This window comes from Tachyglossus aculeatus, chromosome 11 (assembly GCF_015852505.1).
Source record: "Tachyglossus aculeatus isolate mTacAcu1 chromosome 11, mTacAcu1.pri, whole genome shotgun sequence".
Taxonomy (NCBI): Eukaryota; Metazoa; Chordata; class Mammalia; order Monotremata; family Tachyglossidae; genus Tachyglossus; species Tachyglossus aculeatus.
In genome coordinates, this window is record NC_052076.1 from 34,150,872 (window position 1) to 34,173,463 (window position 22,592).

At 51.4% G+C, this 22,592-nt stretch overlaps 1 protein-coding gene across 1 annotated transcript in view; it reads left to right on the plus strand.

Annotated features, from left to right (window-relative positions):
* CBL (Cbl proto-oncogene) overlaps positions 1-22,592 on the plus strand; it is an 88,780-nt gene that overhangs the window by 64,114 nt on the left and 2,074 nt on the right. Inside the window, 13 exon segments of the mRNA XM_038754494.1 lie at positions 7,214-7,360; positions 8,658-8,814; positions 9,469-9,590; positions 10,134-10,271; positions 13,219-13,306; positions 13,648-13,779; positions 13,944-14,150; positions 17,875-18,006; positions 18,117-18,158; positions 18,160-18,492; positions 19,399-19,493; positions 21,026-21,154; positions 21,652-21,758. Coding sequence (XP_038610422.1) covers positions 7,214-7,360; positions 8,658-8,814; positions 9,469-9,590; positions 10,134-10,271; positions 13,219-13,306; positions 13,648-13,779; positions 13,944-14,150; positions 17,875-18,006; positions 18,117-18,158; positions 18,160-18,492; positions 19,399-19,493; positions 21,026-21,154; positions 21,652-21,758 — 1,829 coding nt within the window.

Here is a 22,592-nt window from a genome sequence, read left to right on the forward strand (position 1 = left end):
CATCAGAAGTGTTACTGCACCTGGATTCTCTGCGGTGGAGGCCGGGTTAGGTAGCCTGACTTAACCGGGTATTTCTGGGGTGACTTCTGAGCCAGGGTTAGCCGGGCCCCACGTCTTTTAGCAGAGAGAGGGAGAAAAGAAGCCTACCTCTCTAAGAGGTTTTTAAAAGGTGCAATGGCTTGGCCGTGAACCATGACCTGGATGACTAATTTCCCAGTCAAATTATCTGACGAGCGGAGCTAGAGATCGGGATGCATATATGTGAATCATCGGGGCAGGCGATATCAGCATCCTGGCTCACCGGGATTTTCAGGCTTGAATTTTGTTTCTAAAAGTGCCCTTGCAGCCCGAACGATCCGTGACGTTGGTGGCGTGAGGGGGCTGGTATCTGTTGACCACTGAGGTTGTGCAGGGCACTGTGCTAAGTGCTGGGCTGGAGAACAAGGCAAGCAATTCAGACGCAGTCCCTGTCCCTCCAGGGACTCGCAGTCTGAATGGGGAAGGACCCAGAGTCATTAAAAGAAGCTAAAACAGGAGTCGGTTACCCACGGCGGCCACAACCCACCCAAGGGTTGGAACAGGTGGAAGGAGGAGGTGAGAGTGAGACTGTTAGACTGTGAGCCCACTGTTGGGTAGGGACTGTCTCTCTATGTTGCCAATTTGTACTTCCCAAGCGCTCAGTACAGTGCTCTGCACATAGTAAGCGCTCAATAAATACGATTGATGATGATGATGATGAGAGAACCCCAGGGCGTGGAGTGGGAAGGAGAGTGTGGCCCCGAGGGGCCCCGGCGTCTGTCCACCCTCTTCAACCCCGCGGGGTCAGAGAGATTTGGTCCTAAAGTTCAATCAGTCAATCGTGTTTATTGAGCGCTTGGGAGAGTACAGTACAGTAATAAGCATCATCATCATCATCAATCGTATTTATTGAGCGCTTACTATGTGCAGAGCACTGTACTAAGCGCTTGGGAAGTACAAATTGGCAACATATAGAGACAGTCCCTACCCAACAGTGGGCTCACAGTCTAAAAGCATTCATTCAGTCAATTGTATTTATTGTGTGCTAAGCGCTTGGGAGAGTACAGTACACTAATAAGCATTCATTCAGTCAGTCGTATTTATTGCGCGCTTACTGCGTGCAAAGCACTGTGCTAAGCACCTGAACAAACGCATTCCCCGCCCACCGCTAGCTTTCAGATTAGAGGACAGTGTCTTCAGTACCCGGTTGGGAGATGTGCCCTCTGAAGATGTCTTCAAATTCCTCACCTCGGTCGAGCGTGGAGATTGACGGAGCTTATTCGTACTTTTTGAGCCTACGGCTGTTTCTGGGTAGTTGTAACAATAAAATGAGGCTCTCGTCTGTAAAATGGGGCCAAGACACCTGTCCCCCCCTCCAACTCTTCGACTGGATGCCCCGTGGGGGAAGGCATTGGTGTCCGCCCGATCACCGTACCTACCTTGGTGATACGGCACCTAGGAAATGCTTACTAGCCAGGTATTGTATTCTCCCAAGCGCTTAGTACAGTGCTCGACACACGTTTAGTGCTCAAGAAATACAATGGACTATTTTACTTGTACATATTTATTCTATTCTGTTAATATGTTTTGTTTTCTCTGTCTCCCCCTTCTAGACTGTGAGCCCACTGTTGGGTAGGGCCCGTCACTATATGTTGCCAACTTGCACTTCCCAAGCGCTTAGTACAGTGCTCTGCACACAGTAAGCGCTCAATAAATACGATTGAATGAATGACCATATTAATAATAATATTAATTATTAACAATGAATTATTAATAATAATTGAGAAGCAGCGTGGCTTAGTGGGAGGAGCACAGGCTTGGGAGTCAGGGGGCGTGGATTCCAATCCTGGCTCCAACGCTTGTCAGCTGTGTGCCTTTGGGCAAGTCACTTCACTTTCTGTTTCTCCCCCTTCTAGACTGTGACCTCCCCCTTCTAGACTGTGAGCCCGTTGTTGGGTAGGGACCGTCTCTATATGTTGCCAACTTGGACTTCCCAAGCGCTTAGTACAGTGCTCTGCACACAGTAAGCGCTCAATAAATACGATTGAATGAATGAACGAATGAGTGTCTCAGTTCCCTCATCTGTAAAATGGGGACTAAGACTGTGAGCCCCACATGGGACAACCTGATCACTTTGTACCCCCCCAGCGCTTAGAACAGTGCTTTGCACATAGTAAGCGCTTAAGAAATACCATTATTATTATTAACAATTAATTACTAATAATAATTGAGAAGCAGCGTGGCTTAGTGGGAGGAGCATGGGCTTGGAAGTCAGAGGACATGGATTCTAATCCTGGCTCTGCCACTTGTCTGTTGGGTGACCTTGGGCAAGCCACTTCATCATCGTCATCATCATCAATCGTATTTATTGAGCGCTTACTGTGTGCAGAGCACTGTACTAAGCGCTTGAGAAGTACATGTTGGCAACATATAGAGACAGTCCCTACCCAGCAGTGGGCTCACAGTCTAAAATGGGGAGACAGGCCACTTCCCTTGCCACAGTTACCTCGTCTGTAAAAATGGGGATTAAGACTTTGAGCCCCACGTGGGACGACCTGATTAGCTTGTATACCTCAGCGCTTAGAACAGTGCTCCGCACATGGTAAGCGCTTAACAAATACCATTATAATAATAGTGATGATGCCTATGAGATCACCTCGCTGATTGTGGGGGGCTTCATTTTTCACGGGCAGGCAACCCAGTTCTGTGAATATTTCTCTTTTCCTTTTCTCTGCCCTGTATATGGAGTGCTTAATTACCTTGCCAGCTCTTGATTTCATTAGCGCATGGAGGTTCCTGAGTTTGGAGGTGTGTAAAGTCTTCCTTTAACGAGCACCTTGGGCTTTATTGAAATTGCTGGACCTGCCCCCGGAGCCCGACGTAAACTACTGAACCGAACCTCCGGGGAAATCTCTCTTCTGAAGTACAGCTGCAGGTGTTAGACACCGGGAACCCGCCGGCGACGGTCAGGAAGGGTAGAGTCGATCACTGAGATGCTTGTGGTTTTTCACAGAAAGGCTTCAAATTTCAAGTGAAATTTGTTCTGCCTGCGGGAAAGTGTCAGTTGTGGTTGGAGCGTTTGAAGTAATGGCGATGGGGCAGTGACCGCCGTCGGCATCCTACCTTTTTAGATGGGTGCACCTGTATTTATGATCTTATGATCCAGGTTTGATACTGCAGCAAATGGGCAAGTGGAAGCCGAGTAACTGCTTATTTTTGCGGTGAGATCGGTATGCGTGCATTCGCCAGAAGCAAGGGGCGTGCACCTGTTGGGAGCTCAGGAAGAGCCTTCCCCTTCTCTCCCTCCTCCCCCGCCCCCAACAACTTCACCCCCCACCAGAGCGTGTGGCCAAGCCTGCTGACTGCATCCCGGCCTGGCCCGCACTGCGACTCGTCGAGGGACTGCAGCCTCGCAGTTGTTCTTACTTTCCCCGAGAACTCTCCCTCACCAGCTTCTGAGGAAGTGAAACGGATCTTTTCCAGTTCCGGTTGTACAGGAAGCTGGCCTGTCGATTTTGTGCATTGAAAGTAGATTGCGTGCCTCCCAAGCTCGCCTTCTCGCCGTACCCCTTTCTCGACTGTGCCCCCGGCCCCGCACGCCTGCCCTCCCTCCCTCCTCTCTTCCCCGTAATTCCGACAGGCGCCGGCTCTCCCTGGCTTCGAGGGCCTCCTCTAATCCCACCTCTGCCTGGAGGCCCTCTCCGATTCAGCTCCATGTTTTCCCAAGTCAGGACCACCCGACAGCCACCTTGAGCACCTGTGCATATTCTTGGCTCTCACTGATTTCCACAAACCTATTTATTTATCCTTCCCAACTCCTGCTGTCAACAGCTGTAAGTGAAAGGCCTCCAGGAGGCCTTCCCAGACTGACCCCCTTCCTTCCTCTCCCCCTCGTCCCTCTCTCCATCCCCCCCATCTTACCTCCTTCCCTTCCCCACAGCACATGTATATATATGTTTGTACGTATTTATTACTCTATTTTACTTGTACATTTCTATTCTATTTTGTTAGTATGTTTGGTTTTGTTCTCCGTCTCCCCCTTTTAGACTGTGAGCCCACTGTTGGGTAGGGACTGTCTCTATATGTTGCCAACTTGGACTTCCCAAGCGCTTAGTAAAGTGCTCCGCACACAGTAAGCGCTCAATAAATACAATTGATTGATTGATTGATTAATGTTATTTTCCATCTCTAATGGTGAGTTGGCCCTCTGAGCCCATTGTTGGGTAGGGACCGTCTCTGTTTGTTGCCGACTTGTGCTTCCCAAGCGCTTAGTACAGTGCTGTGCACACAGTAAGCGCTCAGTCAGTATGATTGAATGAATGAATGAGGAAGTAATAGGGAAGCAGTATGGCCTAGTGGAAAGAGTGGGAGTCTGGGAATGGCGGTTCTAATCCTGGCTCTGCCACATATCTGCTGTGTGACCTTGGACAAGTCATTGAACTTCTGTGCCTCAGTTACCTCATCTGTAAAATGAGGTTGAAGGCTGTGAGCCCCACGTAGGGACTGTCTCTATATGTTGCCAGCTTGTACTTCCCAAGCGCTTAGTACAGTGCTCTGTACACAGTAAGCGCTCAATAAATACGATTGATTGATTGAAGGACGTGGACTGCGTCCCACCCGATTAGCTTGTATCTACCCCGGCGCTTAGTACAGTGCCTGGCACGTAGTAAGAGCTTAATAAGTACCATTAAAAAAAGGTATATACATAAGCAGTGTGGTGGGGAAGGTTTAGGTGGTTCAGTGGTAGTTTTGAGGAATATAGGGTGGAGAGAGTAGTCAAGAAAAGCCACTTAGAGGAGATGTGATATCAGAGGGCTTTAAAGTTGGGGAGAGCAGTGGTCGGCGGGGTGTGAATAGGGAGAGAGTTCCTCTCTGGAGGAGGAAGGTTGCTGGCTAGAAAGATGAGGGAGCACAGTGAGTAGATTAGCCTGAAAGGAATGAAGTGTGCGAGTCGGAGTACAGTGGGAGAATAATAATAATAAATATGGTATTCAGGTGCTTACTGTGGGCCAAGCATTGTATTAAGCGCTGGGGTAGATATGAGGTAATCAGGCTGGACGCAGGTCCTGGCCCCATCATCATCATCAATCGTATTTATTGAGCACTTACTATGTGCAGAGCACTGTACTAAGTGCTTGGGAAGTACAAATTGGCAACATATAGAGACAGTCCCTACCCAGGCTTACAGTCTTAATAATAATAATAATAATGGCATTTATTAAGCGCTTACTATGTGCAAAGCACTGTTCTAAGTGCTGGGGAGGTTACAAGGTGATCAGGTTTCCCCATGGGGGGGGGCTCACAGTCAATCCCCATTTTACAGATGGGGTAACTGAGGCACAGAGAAGTTAAGTGAGTTGCCCAAGGTCACACATCCGGCAATTGGCGGAGCCAGGATTTGAACCCATGACCACTGACTCCAAAGCCCGTGCTCTTTCCATTGAGCCACGCTGCTTCAATGTGGGAGGGAGAGCAGGTCTTTAATCCCTATTTTACAGAAGAGGAAACTGAGGCACAGGGAAGTTAAGGGACTTGCCTAGGGCCACCCAGCAGGCAGATGGTGGAGCCAGAATCAGAATCCAGGTCCGGGCTCTGTCTCCTAGGAGAGCAAGGTTCGGGAGAGAGGGGGAGAGAGAATACTCTGGCGAAGTGCCTTAAAAGCGGTGGTTAGGCCTAATGCGGAGAGGAAAGAGTATAATTGTTTAATGTCAGCTAAGTATTACATACCCCAGAGCTTCCAAACTGGCAGGCTTCATCGGCTGAAATTGGGAGAACCGAGAGGTTCCTCTTTCTCATCGACCCTTCAGCTTGTGTTTAGATAATGGCAAGAGGAGTGCATGTCTTATTCCTCAGCATTTGCTCAGTGTAATCATCAATCGTATTTATTGAGCGCTTACTCTGTGCAGAGCACTGTACTAAGCGCTTGGGAAGTACAAATTGGCAACATATAATGGATTATCATTGATAATGGATTATCACTCATCCAGGCAGAACAGATCAGCTCTTCCTACCTTCTTTTCCACCAACCCCTTTAAAACAGAGATGAGCCAGCATGGGTTGATAGTAATAATAATAATAATAATAATAATAATAATAATAATAGCATTTATTAAGCACTTACTATGTGCAAAGCACTGTTCTAAGCGCCGGGGAGGTTACAAGGTGATCAGGTTGTCCCACGGTGGGGGGCCTCACAGTCTTAATCCCCATTTTACAGATGAGTGACTGAGGCACAGACTTGCCCAAAGTCACACAGCTGACAACTGGTGGAGCCGGGATGGAAAGGGCATGGGACCCAGGAGACCAGGGTTCTAGTCCCAGCTCCGCCTCTGACCTGCTGTGTGACTAGGCAAGTCAGTTATCCTTTCTGCGCCTCGGTTTCCTCAACTGAAAAACGGGGGCAGAGACAGGCTCTTTGTCTCTTAGATTGCAATCCCCATGTGGGACAGTGTCCGTGCCCACCCCAACCAATCAGTCAGGGGTATTTATTAACCACTTATTGGGTACCGAGCACTGTACTAGACGCTTGGGAGAGAACAATACGGTAATTTTGGGGGACATATTCCCTGCCCACAAGGAGCTTCCAATCCTTATCATAATGCTTGGCACACAGTAAGTGCTTAATAAATAGTATTAGATGCGAGAATGTTTAGTTTGAAGGCAACTAGAGTATTTGGTATGTGTATGTGTGTGTGTATATGTGCTTGTGGCATCCTCACCACAAGCTTATACAAGCTTAAGAGAAGCAGCATGGCTCAGTGGACAGAGCCCGGGCTTTGGAGTCAGAGGTCATGAGTTCAAATCCCGGCTCCGCCACTTGTCAGCTGTGTGACTTTGGGCAAGTTACTTCACTTCTCTGGGCCTCAGTTACCTCCTCTGTAAAATGGGGATTAAGATTGTGAGCCCCACGTGGGACAACCTGATCACCTTGTTTAGAACAGTGCTTTGCACATAGTAAGCACTTAATGAATACCATCATTATTATTATTATACACACACACATAAGGTCACACATATGTAATCCCTTTTCCTTGCCCAAGAGATCTTTGAAAGATGTTTGCCTTTTGGGGAGAACGTTTTATGGAATCATGTCTGGGTTTCCTCAGACTCTTCCCGGTGTCTTGATGGGGAGATGCATCGTGTGGTAAATGTCTTAATTTTGGTTTGTAAATCTTGCCTTCTTGATCATTTGTAGGCGCAATCTGACCAAACTGTCCCTCATCTTCAGCCATATGCTGGCAGAACTCAAAGGCATTTTCCCCAGTGGACTGTTTCAGGGGGACACATTTCGGATTACCAAAGCGGATGCGGCAGAATTTTGGAGGAAAGCGTTTGGAGAAAAGTAAGTAACTTTGCCTACTCTGGGTAATAATAATAATAACAACAATAATAATAATAATAATAATGGCATTTATTATGCACTTACTATGTGCAAAGCACTGTTCTAAGCGCTGGGGAGGTTACAAGGTAATCAGGTTGTCCCACGGGGGGTTCACAGTCTTAATCCCCATTTTACAGATGAGGGAACTGAGGCACAGAGAAGTTAAGTAACTTGCCCAAAGTCACACAGCTGACAATTGACAGAGCCGGGATTTGAACCCCTGACCTCTGACTCCAAAGCCCGGGCTCTTTTCCACTGAGCCACGCTGCTTCTCTAGGTAGGCCGGGGAAGAATCAGTCGTTTGCGGCGAATGGCTGTAGGTAGTTCTGAAATCAACGTGCACAGCCGCACTGGTTCATAGCTCTTGGGCAGAGTTAGGACACGATGCGCAAGCGTTAAAAAAAAGGAAATTCAAGCAGAAAATATCACGCCTAAACCCTCGCTCTGGCAAATCCTTGTCCAGCGAACCATTTGGTACAAAGTAGACCCGGTTAATTTTGTCTGGGGCGAGCCTTAGCCCAGTCATCAATCAGTCAATCATATTTATTGAGCACTTACTGTGTGCAGAGCACTGTACTAAGCGCTTGGGAAGTACAAGTTGGCAACATATAGAGACAGTCCCTATCCAACAGCGGGCTCACAGTCTAAAAGGGGGAGACAGAGAGCAAAACCAAACATACTAACAAAATAAAATAAATAGAATAGATATGTACAAGTAAAATAAATAGAGTAATAAATATATACAAACATATATACATATATACAGGTGCTGTGGGGAAGGGAAGGAGATAAGATGGGGGGATGGAGAGGGGGATGAGGGGGAGAGGAAGGAAGGGGCTCAGTCTGGGAAGGCCTCCTGGAGGAGGTGAGCTCTCAGTAGGGCCTTGATTAACTTGTATCCACCTCAGCGCTTAGAACAATGCTTGTTACATAGTAAGCGCTTCACAGATACCTTTTAAAAAAAACAAGTCATCAAAGCAGTGGTTTCAGCAGGGCTGGGGTAGTTTGACAGCCCTAAGAGAACGGTGGAATGTGCCTTTTGCTGGCAAGTAGCGCTTGGAAAGCTGACCAGTCTTTTTCTCCCTCTCCCTTCCCTCACCCATTCCATCCGGGATACAAACACAGTAGCACCCCGAGGACGATTCAGATCGCTTTTAAGCAGCCGGCATCTCCGTTTGGTCCCACCCCTGATGCCTTCCTGCCGAGCCGGCTGGAGTTGTCATGTGGGGTCCCGTCTCTCTCTCTCTCTCCGTTCCAGGACCGTAGTTCCTTGGAAGAGTTTCCGCCAGGCTTTGCACGAGGTGCATCCCATCAGCTCCGGGTTGGAGGCCATGGCCCTGAAATCCACCATCGACCTGACGTGCAACGACTACATTTCAGTCTTCGAGTTTGACATCTTCACCCGACTCTTTCAGGTAGGTCAGGAGCAGCTGATGCTGTCAACCAAACGGCTGTTCTGCCTTTAATCAAATTCTGCATCTGGCAGTGGAATGGCATACGAGGGCATCCTCACCCCAAGCTGAATTGGCTCCTTATTGGCCTGTTCTTCCCACCTGGTGCTTTGGTTCGGCTGAAGTTCCTTGTACAGTTTCCCGGGTTTCCTATCCAGATCCCACCGGTGCTTAAACCTACCCCCTCTCCTCGGGCAGATTTTACAGCTGACTTCAACGTGCCCGCTGTTTGATCTAGATTCTCATGCATAACGTAGCACTTCCTTTTCGCCTTTCCTGGCTTCCCATCCTCCGCCCCCATCTCCCAGGTATCGGTTTTCCCTTTGTGGCTCCGCCACTTGTCTGCTGTGTGACCCTGGGCAAGTCACCTCACTTCTCTGTGCCTCAGTCGCCTCATCTATAAAATGGGGATTAGGGCGGTGAGCCCCACATGGGACAGGGACCGTGTCCAACCCGATTTGCTTGTATCCATCCCAGCGCTTAGTACAGTGCCTGGCAAATATCGTAGATTATTATTATTATTAGCACCCCTGCCCTAAACCGGCTTTATTCCCCTAAGAGGGCCAGGCTGTAGACTTTAGGCTGCACGGTCTGTCATCACTCTTTTCGTTTCTTTAGCCGTGGTCCTCTCTGCTCAGGAACTGGAACAGTCTCGCCGTGACTCACCCCGGTTACATGGCTTTCCTGACGTACGACGAGGTGAAAGCTCGGCTCCAGAAATTCATTCACAAGCCTGGCAGGTCCGTCCCCGCTCCCGTCCCTCCCACCTTCCCCCCTCTCCTCCACCCGCGGCCCCGGATTAAAGGTTGGCGCAGTCAGTTTTCGTTCCCTCTTGGCCTCTGGCGAGCCCTGCTCCCCACCAACAAGGTTCTGCTGGTCTGTCCCGGAGCTGTTTGGGCAACCAGCCTGCGGGCTTCGGTAAAGAGGCAGGACGGGTTGGGATTTTCCAAACAGTTGGGAATATTGGGCTCATCTGCCCTCTGCCTTCAGTCTGGGAGTCAGAACATGCGCTTCCCCCGCCAGCCCCACAGCACTGTACATATCTTTAATTTATTTAATTGTACTGATGTCCGTCTCTCCCCGGCGCCCCGAGACTAAGCTCATTGTGGACAGGGAATATGTCTGTTTATTGTGGTATTGTGCTCTCCCAAGTGCTTAGTACGGTGCTGTCCCCACAGTAAGCGCTCAGTAAATACGATTGAATGAAAGAATGCTTCTCCAAGGTGGTACCTCCTCACCCTCATCCCACCGGACACTGAAGCTCTGTCTCTTTCTCTCCTCAGTTACATTTTCCGGCTGAGCTGCACTCGACTGGGTCAGTGGGCCATCGGCTACGTCACCGCTGACGGGAACATTCTCCAGACGATCCCCCACAATAAACCTCTCTTCCAAGCACTGATCGATGGCTTCAGGGAAGGCTTGTGAGTAACCTCCGCTTACCATCTGATCAAGGCCTGGATCTTCCAGGCTGTAGCGGGTCCCTGCCGTTCAACTCTTCGCTCCACGTTCTTATGAGGGTTTCAGCCCCAGGCAGCCCCTGAATCAGGTGGATTGGTTCCCTTTCCCTTCCCTTTCTTCGATTCCTCTTGGGAATTTTTTGTTTCGTTTTGCTTTTGTTCCTTCTTGAAGACTTCGCCGTGCTAGGGTTCAGCGGGTCCTCAGCTCTTGCAGGTTCGGTGGGCAAGTGATCGTCCTTGCCTCCTCTTGAAAATACAGGATTCCAAAAAAAGCAACAGAAAAAGAATCCGTTTGCCCAGTTTTCCCCAACTCCTTCCCACATTGGCACCAGTATCATAACAGTTGTGATCCCTTTGGCCACAGCGTGGGTCATTAGCCATTTTATTTATTTTAAATGGAATTTGTTAAGAGCTCACTTTGTGCCAGGCACTGAACTAAACCCTGCAGTAGATACATCGGAGAAGCAGCGTGGCTCATTGGAAAGAGCCCGGGCATTGGAGTCAGAGGTCATGGGTTCAAATCCCAGCTCCGCCGCTTGTCAGCTGTGTGACTTTGGGCAAGTCACTTCACTTCTCTAGGCCTCAGTGACCTCATCTGTAAAATGGGGATTAAGACTGTGAGCCCCCCGTGGGACAGCCTGATCACCTTGTAACCTCTCCAGTGCTTAGAACAGTGCTTTGCACATAGTAAGCGCTTAATAAATGCCATTATTGTTATTATTATTATTAGAGAGGACCCAGTCCGGGATCCACATGGGGCCTGGATGTCAGAGGATGTGGGTTCTGATCCCAGCTCTGCCACATGTCTGCTGTGTGACCTGGGGCAAGTCACTTCACGTCTTTGTACCTCAGTTACCTCGTCTGTTAAATGGGGATTAAGATTGTGAGCCCCGTGTGGGACAAGGACTTGGGTCCAACGCGATTCCCCTGTATCTACCCCAGTGTTTAGATCAGTGCTCGGTACATAGTGCTTAACAAATACTATTATTATTACTGTTTCTCGTTATTATTATTAAGTTGGCAGAGCCGGGATTAGAAACCCGGTCCTTCTAACTCCGAGGCCCATGCTCTAACCACTAGGCCGCACCGCTTCTCTTCCTAACATTAACAGCTTAGTAGTAAAACGGTCTTTCATATGCTTGTACAAAACCCATCTGTATAGCTCTGTGGTAGTGGTACTGTGTCTCAGATAAATTCTCTGAGGGGCCTAGTTGGCCGTTGACACTCTTTCTCTCGCAGTGATTGGGTATCGTCAGACAGCTCCCCTTCCAACCTGGTGGGGCCAGCTCATCTTCCTTACTCGAGAAGCAGCGTGGCTCAGTGGAAAGAGCCCGGGCTTTGGAGTCAGAGGTCATGGGTTCAAATCCCGGCTCTGCCAATTGTCAGCTGTGTGACTTCGGGCAAGTCACTTCACTTCTCGGGGCCTCAGTTCCCTCATCTGTAAAATGGGGATTAAGACTGTGAGCCCCACGTGGGACAACCTGATCACCTTGTATCCCCCCAGCGCTTAGAACAGTGCTTGGCACATAGTAAGGCCTCCAGGAGGCCTTCCCAGACTGAGCCCCTTCCTTCCTCTCCCCCTCGTCCCCCTCTCCATCCCCCCATCTTACCTCCTTCCCTTCCCCACAGCACCTGTATATATGTATATATGTTTGTATATATTTATTACTCTATTTATTTTACTTGTACATAGCTGTTCTATTTTATTTTGTTAGTATGTTTGGTTTTGTTCTCTGTCTCCCCCTTTTAGACTGTGAGCCCACTGTTAGGTAGGGACTGTCTCTATATGTTGCCAATTTGTACTTCCCAAGCACTTAGTACAGTGCTCTGCACATAGTAAGTGCTCAATAAATACGATTGATGATGATTTATTGAACGCTGACTGTGTGCAGACACTGTGCTAAGTAGGGACTGTCTCTATGTGTTGCCAATTTGTACTTCCCAAGCGCTTAGTACAGTGCTCTGCACATAGTAAGCGCTCAATAAATACGATTGATTGATTGATTGATTGATTGATTGATGAGTAAGCGCTTAACAAATATCATCATCATTATTATTATTATTATTATTACTAACCTGTGCACAGAACCCCCCCCCCCCAAGCCCCAGGCCCATGGGAGGCTTCCAGGTTCTCAGGAGGTGCCCCCAGTGTCTGCGGGGTCGCCCTGCCCTCCATTTGGGTTTCTGGATTATTCGCCCCACTAGCGAGGTCAGGATAGCTGCACCCTTTGGTCCCAAAAGGAGCTGCCAGTTTGAATTAGAAGCCACTGCGTAATGCTCTTCACGGAGCCCAAAACAGAAGCCCCTCCTCCTGCGCTGAACCCGGGAGGGTGGTGTTTCTCTCTTCCCTGGACCACCCTGACTTATTTTACCCTTTCTGTGGCACCAGGCATTTCCCATGGGGTTCATTCCTGCACCGCCACCCCCTCACCCACCCAGCAACATTTTCCTACTTTGAGTGGAGTGTGCCATTTCAGAGAGAATCAATCAATCAATCGTATTTATTGAGCGCTTACTGTGTGCAGAGCACTGTACTGAGCGCTTGGGAAGTACAAGCTGGCAACATATAGAGACAGTCCCTACCCAACAGCGGGCTCACAGTCTAGAAGGACCGCCAGGAGCCGATTTCCAGTCCTCGCTTTCCCCCACAGTTTCGTATCCGCTCCAAAGTCCCCAAGCCAAAACCGCTCGCTGTGGGCAGGGAACGGGTCTGGTTGTTTTTAAATTGTACTCTCCCAAGCGCCTAGCACAGTGTCTGCACACAGTAAGCGTTCAGTAAATACGATTGAAAGATCGAATGAAACCTCTAAACCGGCCTCCGGGTTTTGGCGGGAAACAAGACAACGGGCAGTGAGAAGCCGGGGTTCCCAAAGGTGGAGAATGAGCATCGGGGTCTTGCTTTGTTTTGAAGCTATTTGTTTCCCGATGGGCGGAATCAGAATCCTGACCTGACGGGCTTGTGTGAGCCTACGCCTCAGGACCACATCAAAGTCACCCAGGTGAGCGGAGGACCCCGAGGCAGCGGGGGTCTCCATGCCGTGTCGGCTCAGCCGGCGAGGCTACTGGCCGGGGAGGCCGACGGCTCCGGCCGGTCGGGGAAGGGGGTGGATTCGACAACGTCCGGGGAGGTCTCAGTGGGTTCGTCTTCCCATCCTTCGTCGCTTTTCCCCCCAGCCAGGTGACTTGAAAAAGTCCAGTGGGGCCGCGTAAAGGGAGATGCTTCGTCCCACCCTGAACGATGCTTCGGAAATGGTCCCCGGGTCCTGCGTTGAGCTGGACTTTGGCCCTCGAGGTCGCGGCGCGCCACGAGATCTTTTCGTCTCCTTTTCCCCCCCGCCAGGAACAATACGAGCTGTACTGTGAGATGGGTTCCACCTTCCAGCTGTGTAAGATCTGTGCCGAAAACGACAAGGATGTCAAGATTGAACCCTGCGGTCACCTCATGTGCACGTCCTGCCTCACGGCCTGGCAGGTAAGGGAGGACGTCCAGACCCCACCCTCCCCCGAACCAGGATGACCACCGGCGGGCGGGGGGGCGAACGGGCCACTGAAGAGGCGGTAGGGGAACGTGTTGGGGGCCGGGTGGGTCGAGAGGGAGAGACCGAGCCCAAATCAACCTCCTTTTCTCCTACGCAGGAGTCAGAAGGCCAGGGCTGCCCTTTCTGCCGCTGTGAAATCAAGGGCACGGAGCCCATTGTGGTGGATCCATTCGATCCCAGAGGCGGCGGCGGAGGCCTACTGAGGCAGGGGGCGGAGGGAGCCCCCTCCCCCAATTACGACGACGACGACGACGACCGAGCCGACGATTCCCTCTTCATGATGAAGGAGCTGGCTGGCGCCAAGGTAAAACCCGCAGCTGAGCCACGTCGGAGTTTGAGGCGCCCAGAATTCCCGACTTAACTCTGAGCCGCCCCTTTCACGGCATTCCCGCTGTGCCAGGAGCAGCAGGGGGCCAGTTGGTGGGCAAGATGGGCAGGGAAGCGGGGGCTCTGATCCAGGGACCACGGGCAAGGCCAGAGGGGAGAGCCCCCCGGCGAGTTTCCCTGAGGACCGTGGGCCGCAGAGCGGCACCTCGGCCTGCCAGCCCAGCCCGCGTCCGGCCGGTTCCGACGTCTGATAGATCACACTTCTCCTCCCGCCCCGATAATGCTGCGCTGCAGCGGAAATGCAGCCGTTTTCCCCGATCAATGAGAAAGAGCAAGGAGCTCGAGATGGGTTTCATCTCCGCTCCCTCCCCCGCCGCCTTTCTCCCTGCCTGGCGCTGATGACCGGAATAAGTACCAGGCGGGCTGTTTGGCTGAGGAAGTGGACTGTCCTGTCATGAACTAATCTGGACCCTTGATGAATGTGGGCAATATTCGGTGACTGTCTTCCGCCGGGGGCTGCTTCCCACCGGGGAGTGGATGCAGGAGAAGAATTCCGCATGAATCACTGCACCAGCTCCCGCTGCTGCTTCCGTTGTTCCCACTGCTCCCGCCTCTGCCGCTCCGTTGCTTGCTGTGGGCCCGGAGAAGGAGAAACCTCACTTTGTTCCTCCTTTATAAATACGTGATTAAAAACCAATTCTAGAGGCGCTTATTTATTAGACCGTCCCGGCCCCCTGCCTCCTAAGATAGCGGCTCGTTTGGCTATCTGCAGAGTCCCTCCTGTAAAAACAAAATCCTCCTCCCGTCCATTTTGAGCTCTAGAGGAAAGCCCGTAGAGATCTAAATTGTCACTTTTCAGGGTCCAGTCTTTGTCCTCTGAGTTGATTTTTTTTTCCCAGCCACAATTTGCTGCTTAGAGCCACGCTGGGTGTGTGTGTTTGTGTGTGGTGTGGGTGTATATACTCCGTGCATTTTCCATTTAAGTAGAAAAAAATGAGGTTAAAGATGAGGCGGTTTATCAGGATGAAGAGTTGAACCATTGTTCTGGTGGAAACAGCTTTCCAGGACAGCAGCAATTAGGGTGGTTGGTTTAAGACCCTTTGGCTAACACAATAAGAGAAGCAGCGTGGCTCAGTGGAAAGAGCCCGGGCTTGGGAGTCAGAGGTCATGGGTTCAAATCCTGATTCCGCCACTTATCAGCTGTGTGACTTTGGGCAAGTCACTTCTCTGGGCTTCAGTGACCTCATCTGTAAAATGGGGATTCAGACGGTGAGCCCCACGTGGAACAACCTGATTACCCGGTAACCTCCCCAGCGCGTAGAAACAGTGCTTTGCACATAGTAAGCGCTTGATAAATGCCATTATTATTATTATTAATAATAATAATAATAAATAATGTAATCTCCTGAGAACTCTCCCCTTTGCCGGGTTTTGAGGCTGAGAGCGCCCTCTCGTGGCAAAGTGAAAATATTCCAAGGGCTACAAAATACCACTGGGCTCCGGTCGATCAGTGCTATTTATTGAGCGTTTACTATGTGCTGAACACTGTACTGAGAGTTTGAGAGAGGAAATCAATCAGTCGTATTTATTGAGTGCTTACCGTGTGCAGAAAGAGCACCGTTCTAACCACTTAGGAGAGTCCGGTATAATAGTATTCAGAGTGTGCAGAGAAGCAGCGTGGCTCAGTGGAAAGAGCCCGGGCTTTGGAGTCAGAGGTCATGGGTTCAAATCCCAGCTCCGCCACCTGTCAGCTGTGTGACTTTGGGCAAGTCACTTAACTTCTCTGGGCCTCAGTTACCTCATCTGCCCAGACTGAGCCCCCTCCTTCCTCTCCCCATCCCCCCTGCCTTACCTCCTTCCCCTCCCCACAGCACCTGTATATATGTTTGTACATATTTATTACTCTATTTATTTTACTTGTACATATTTATTCTACTTATCGTATTTTGTTATAAGTTTTGTTTTGTTGTCTGTCTCCCCCTTCTAGACTGTGAGCCCGCTCTTGGGTAGGGACCGTCTCTATATGTTGCCAACTTGTACTTCCCAAGCGCTTAGTACAGTGCTGTGCACACGGTAAGCGCTCAATAAATACAATTGAATGAATGAATGAATAAAAGAATAATAATAATAATGGCATTTATTAAGCGCTTACTATGTGCAAAGCACTGTTCTAAGCTTTGGGGAGGTTACAAGGTGATCAGGTTGTCCCACTGGGGGCTCACAGTCTTAATCCCCATTTTACAGATGAGGTAACTGAGGCACAGAGAAGTTAAGTGACTTGCCCAAAGTCACACAGCTGATAAGTGGTGGAGCTGGGATTTGAACCCATGACCTCTGAATCCCAAGCCCGGGCTTAAAACTGGTGATTAAAACTGTGAGCCCCCCCAGGACAACCTGATCACCTTGTAACCTCCCCAGCGCTTAGAACAGTGCTTTGCACATATTAGGTGCTTAACAAATACCATCATTATTATTATTATTATTAGACATGTTCCCTGCCCACAGTGAGCGTACAGTTTAGCGGGGAGACAGATGGTAATATAAATAAATAAATTAGCAGTATGTACGTAAGTGCTGTGGGGTGGAGGGAGGGGTGAATAAAGGGTACAAATCCAAGCAAGGGCGACCTGGAAGGGAGTGGGAGAAGAGGAAAAGAAGGCTTAGTCAGGGAAGGCCTCTTGGAGGAGAGGAGCTTTTAATGAGATTTTGAAGGTGGGAAGAGTGATCGTTTGTTGGTTATGAAGTGAGAGGGAGGGCAGTCCAGGCCAGAAGGAGAATAAAGTGGTCGGTGGTGAGATAGATGAGATTGAGTTACAGTGAGTAGAATACAAGAGAGTCGGTAGACAAGATCCGTGCCCTCGGGGAGCTCGCAGTCTAGCGGGGGAGGCAGACGTGAAAATCATCACAGGTCAGGGAAACGGCAGAATATAGGGGTTCATAAAGTGTTGTGTGGCTGGGGGTGGGGTGAATAGCAAAGTGCTTAAAGGAAAGAGTCCCAAGCGCACAGACGACAGAAGGCAGGGCGAAAGGGATGGAGGAGTCTATAGGTTAGTCAGGGAAGGCTTCTTGGAGGAGATATGATTTCAGTCGGCCTTCAGAGAGGGGGAGAGTGGTGGTCTTTCAGCTTCTCTGTCAGTGGTCGCCTTGGAGAAACTCACCCTGGTCCTTGAGAAACGAGGTTTTCCAAGAACGGTTTTGGAGGTTGGGGTCCTGGTCCAGCCTGGATGCCGTCTGCCGTCTGAGGGTGCGCTTGGGAGAGTACAATATAGCAGAGTCGATAGACCCATTCCCTGCTCATAATGCTAGGTCCCTGTCTCGGGGCCCCATGACTGCAGGGATGCCTACCGTGGGATGCCTACCGCCTGCCAACACACCTTTCATTCATTCATTGTCGTATTTATTGAGCGCTTACTGTGTGCAGAGCTCTGTACTAAGCGCTTGGGAAGCCAAGTTGGCAACACCTTTGCCAACAGCCGGGCAGTTCCCGTGCCCCTCCCCGCCCCCGACCCACTCCGGCTTATAGTTCAGTCTTCCCGCCCCCTGACCTTTGGTGTGACCCAACCCTGACATTCAAACCTTTTGATCCTGAAAGCGAGTTCAGTTGTCAGCCTGTAGATCATCAGGAGGGCAAGGCTTTGGGAGGGAGGCCCAGCGGGTCTTTTCCTAGAGCACAGATTCACCTAGCAAACTGCTCTTTTCAGGTTGAGCGCCCTCCTTCTCCGTTTTCCATGGCCCCCCAAGCCTCCCTTCCCCCGGTGCCCCCTCGACTTGATCTTCTGCAGCAGCGAACGGCCGTCCCCCCGGGGGCTCCCAGTCCTGGAATAGCGTCCAAGGTGAGAGCCGCCCTTTCTCGTCCGTCGTCGTCCATCTCCCCGGGCCCTGGGGCGAGGGGCTGGCCCGGGTGGATCCGGTTCTCACCGGCCGGTCGGTGTCTCCTCCACAGGCTGCTCCTGGCTCCCTGCACAAGGATAAGCCTCTGCCGGCCCCCCCCCACGCTCCGAGACCTCCCTCCGCCACCCCCTCCGGACAGACCACATTCCATCGGGGCAGAGGGCCGGCCCCAGCGCCGCCCGTTGCCCTGCACGCCTGGCGACTGCCCAGCCAGGGACAAACTGCCCCCCGTCCCCTCCGGCCGTCCCGGGGAGCCCTGGCTGTCCCGGCCCATCCCCAAAGTGCCGGCCGCGCTGAGTCCCGGCGACCCCTGGTCCGGCCGGGAACTGACCAACCGGCACTCGCTTCCCTTTTCGCTGCCGTCCCAGATGGATCCCAGGGCGGATGGGCTCAGGCACGGAAGTACCTTCAGCCTGGACACCCCGCTGGTGAGCCCCAGCTCCTTACGGGTGAGGCGGGGTGGCGTGTCCCTAGCACGCCGATAGCGATTTTTTGCCAGCTCAGTCAGTCATATTTATTGACTGTACTAAGCGCTTGGGAGAGTACAGTATAACAGAGTCGATAGACCCATTCCCTGCTCATAATGCTAGATCCCTGTCTCTGGGCCCCATGACTGCAGGGATGCCTACCGTGGGAAGCGCTGCCAACACGCCTTTCATTCGTTCATTCAGTCGTATTTATTGAGCGCTTACTGTGTGCAGAGCACTGGACTAAGCGCTTGGGAAGCCAAGTTGGCAACACCTTTGCCAAACAGCCGGGCAGTTCCCGTGCCCCCCGGGCCCACTCCGGCTTATAGTTCAGTCTCCCCACCCCCTGACCTTTGGTGTGACCCAACCCTGGCATTCAAACCTTTTGATCCTGAAAGGGAGTTCAGTTGTCAGACTGTAAATCATCAGGAGGGCAAGGCTGTGGGAGGGAGGCCCAGATTTAGTTGATTGAGGGGGGCAGGGGATGGACACAAAGCCTGGGAAGGCAAGTTCAAGTTGGTCCATTCACCAATTCATCCATTGTCGTCTTTATTGAGCACAGAGCACTGTACCAAGTACTTGGAAAAGCACAGTGCAACGTTCCCTGCCCACAGCGAGCTTGCAGGCCAGAGGCGGGAAGACAGACATCAATACAGATAAATAAATTACAGATAAAAGTGCAGTGGGGCTGGGAGGGGAGGAGAACAAAAGGAGCAAGTCAAGGTGACACAGAAGGGAGTAGGAGAAGAGGAAAGGGCGGGAACGCTTAGTCTGGGAAGTCCTCTTGGAGAAGATGTGCTTTCTGCCTTAAAGCGGGGCAGAGTTGACTTGGGAAGTTGTTTTTCCAACCTGAATTTCTCATTCCAGAGTCTGAATAGCAGTGCGCCATTGGGTCCGGAGTGTGAGCACCCAAAAATCAAACCCTCCTCTTCGGCCAATGCCATTTATTCTCTTGCCGCCAGGTAAGATGTTTAAGCTCAGCGTTTCGTGCGGGTTCCCCTGGCCCACCCTGGGGACTTGATTCCTTAAAGTACCCGTGGTTGACAAGATCAAAGACTTAAGGGATAAAAGGGGTTGGGGTTAGTGACTACCCAATTTCTGTCATATCCGGTAAAATTCAAGGAGGCCAGTGGAAAAGCCAAGCCCCCCAAAAAGCACTCTTAATTGGAAAGCACTTTTTCCAGCTGGCGGGGCTTTCCCTAATTACCTCCCGAGTTGTTTAATTCTGGCAAATTTATAAGTGAACTTTAAGTAGTTACGCTGAAGTTCCCCGTGTAACCGTAGTGACCATAGCGGGAGAAGCGTAGGGTTGTCGGGAAGTTCCCTGCAACCGAGAGCCCCAAAAGTCGCACAGAGTCAATCAGTGGTATTTATTGAGCGCTTACTGTGTGCGGAGCACTGTACTGAACGCTGGGGAGAATACGGTACCACAGAGTTGGTAGACACGCTCCGTGTCCACAAGGAGCTTACAGTTCAAAGCGGGGAAATGTGAATAACAAGTGCTTCATGGGTACAGGTCCAAGCACGTAGGCGATGTAGAAGTAGGAGGGTGTTAGGAAAATGGGGGGCTTGGGGAAGGTGTGTTGGAGATGTGATTTGGGGAGGATTTTGAAGGTGGGGAGAGAGGTGGTCCGTCGTAGATAGGGTTCAGCGTCTGAGGGAGGATGTGAGGAAGGAGTTGGGAACGAGATAGACTGATCAAGGCCCGGTGAGCAAACTGGTGCTGGAGGTGCCGAAGTGTGTGGGCTACACACACTTTAACTGGAGAAGGAGATCAGTGGGGAAGGTAGGAGGGAGCAAGCTGATTGAGTTCTTGAAAGTCGAGGGTGAGTTTCCGTCCGACGCGGACCTTATAGACAACTACTGGAGGCTCTTGAGAGGAGAGAGCTGGGTTGAACTTTTTTCAGTTGATTTTCGAAAAATGATCTGGGCAGTCGGCATGGTCACACAGTGGATGGAGAGGAAAGGGCGGATTTAAGTGATGTTGTGGAGGTAGAACCGACAGGATTTGGTGACATTGAATATGTGGGTTAAAAGGGGCAGGAGGTGAGTCGAGGGTAATGCCAGGGTTACAGACTGGTGAAACGGAGGGTAATGGTGTTGTCTACAGCGATGGGAAAGACGGAGAGGACAGGTTTTGGGTGGGAAGATGAACAATTCTTCTGTGCTCCAACCTGGTAAACCTGGGTCCTGGGTGATGGTGGGCTGGAGCCACCAGGAAGTATCCCCGACGCCCACCCCATCCCAGAGCTGGGTTTCTCAGCGTCTCAGATCCCAGCAGGCCAATGTCTCTGCCTGCAAATTCCGGCTTAGTCAAGCCCTGGCCTGACGTGTGCTGCTTGGACCGTCTGCCAGAACCCATTTGCAGCTGATTTATTCCAAGCCTTGAGAGGTTTCCTGCCCCTGGACTGTGTGTCAGCTCTTCTTGATTGAATTTATTTTCCTGTGCTGTTTTCCGACCTTCTCTCTCTTCCTCCTCCTCCTCCTCCCCAAGACCTCTGCCTGTGCCAAAGCTGGCAGCTGGGGAATCGTGCGACAGCGGTGAGGACACGGAGTACATGTCCCCGTCCTCGCGGCCCCTGGTGGAGCTGAAGCGGCCTTTGGAGGTGACCCACAGTCTGCGGTGAGCACCAAGTACCCCCCGGACTTTCGCCATCCAGGGCGTGGGCGATGCCGGCCCCACGGGCCCCCTTGTTTTTCTCTGTTTCGACCCGGGGGCAGATGAGAACTGCGATCCCGGGCATCATCCCCGCTTCGGAGCTCGCCGATCGGCCCTCATCCCCGTACTGGCACCGAGGGTGATCGACAGCCCCCGACCCCGCTCCCCGGCCACACGCCGACCCCTCCCTGGCCCTGCCCGGCTTTATTTTGCCCTCCAGGCAGTTCCAGTCACAATTGCGCTTGTGTGATCTGGCTGGACAGTGAGCGGTTCAGGCGAAGGGAGGAGGATGTCATCCCCTGAGAGAGCTAGGGAATGGGCTCTTTCAACGGGGTTCCACGCGGGGTGGAGAAACTCCTCCAGTTGGTTTCCTCGAAGATGACAAATCCTGTTTCTGAAGGGCTCTGTGTGTGTGTGTGTTTGTGTGTTTGATTTCCTCTTCCCCTCCTCCCACCACCCAGGACATTTGACAGCGACCAGCCTCTGGACAGCTGTACTTATGAAGCCATGTACAACATCCAGGCCCAGGCCGCCGTGGCCTCAGGTGTGCAGATCAATGCTGCGGCAGGTGAGGCTCGCCGGCACGGCCTAGAAAATGACCAGACCGGGTAGAAGGCAGGGGGTTTGACCTGCTGGCAGGGGGGCACACTGGCTTGATCCAAGTAGAAAGTCTCGCCGAGCATCATCCTCATCATCATCAATCGTATTTATTGAGCGCTTACTATGTGCAGAGCCCTGTACTAAGCGCTTGGGAAGTACAAATTGGCAACATATAGAGACAGTCCCTACCCAACAGTGGGCTCACAGTCTAAAAGGGGGAGACAGAGAACAAAACCAAACATACTAACAAAATAAAGTAGAATAGATTTGCACAAATAAATTAAATAAATAAATAAATAGAGTAAAAAAATATGTACAAACATATATACAGGTGCTGTGGGGAAGGGAGGGAGATAAGATGGGGGGATGAAGAGGGGGACGAGGGGGAGAGGAAGGAAGGGGCTCAGTCTGGGAAGGCCTCCTGGAGGAGGTGAGCTCTCAGCCGGGCCTTGAAGGGAGCAGAGTCACGTGATTTCCTCCTCCGGTTGCCCAGGCAATAGACCTGAAACCGACCGTGAAAAGCCCTTTCCCTTTCCCAGCCGACTCCCTGCTTGTCCTTGCGCCCGGGGAAGGCCCGCAGGCATCTGGGCGCTGCCCTGCCCAGGCCTGCCAGGCTGGCGGCACCCCCTCCGTTCCCACCGCTTTGCAGCCCGAGTGAAATTCTTTCACGTGTGGGTGGCGAGCAGCCCACTCCTCCATTAACCGGCTCGCCGGGTTAAAGGGCGAAAAAGCCACCCGCCTCGGGCCCCTGCCTGCCTTTGGCCGATCCTCCGGGAGAAGGGGAGGGTGAATTTTGGAACGG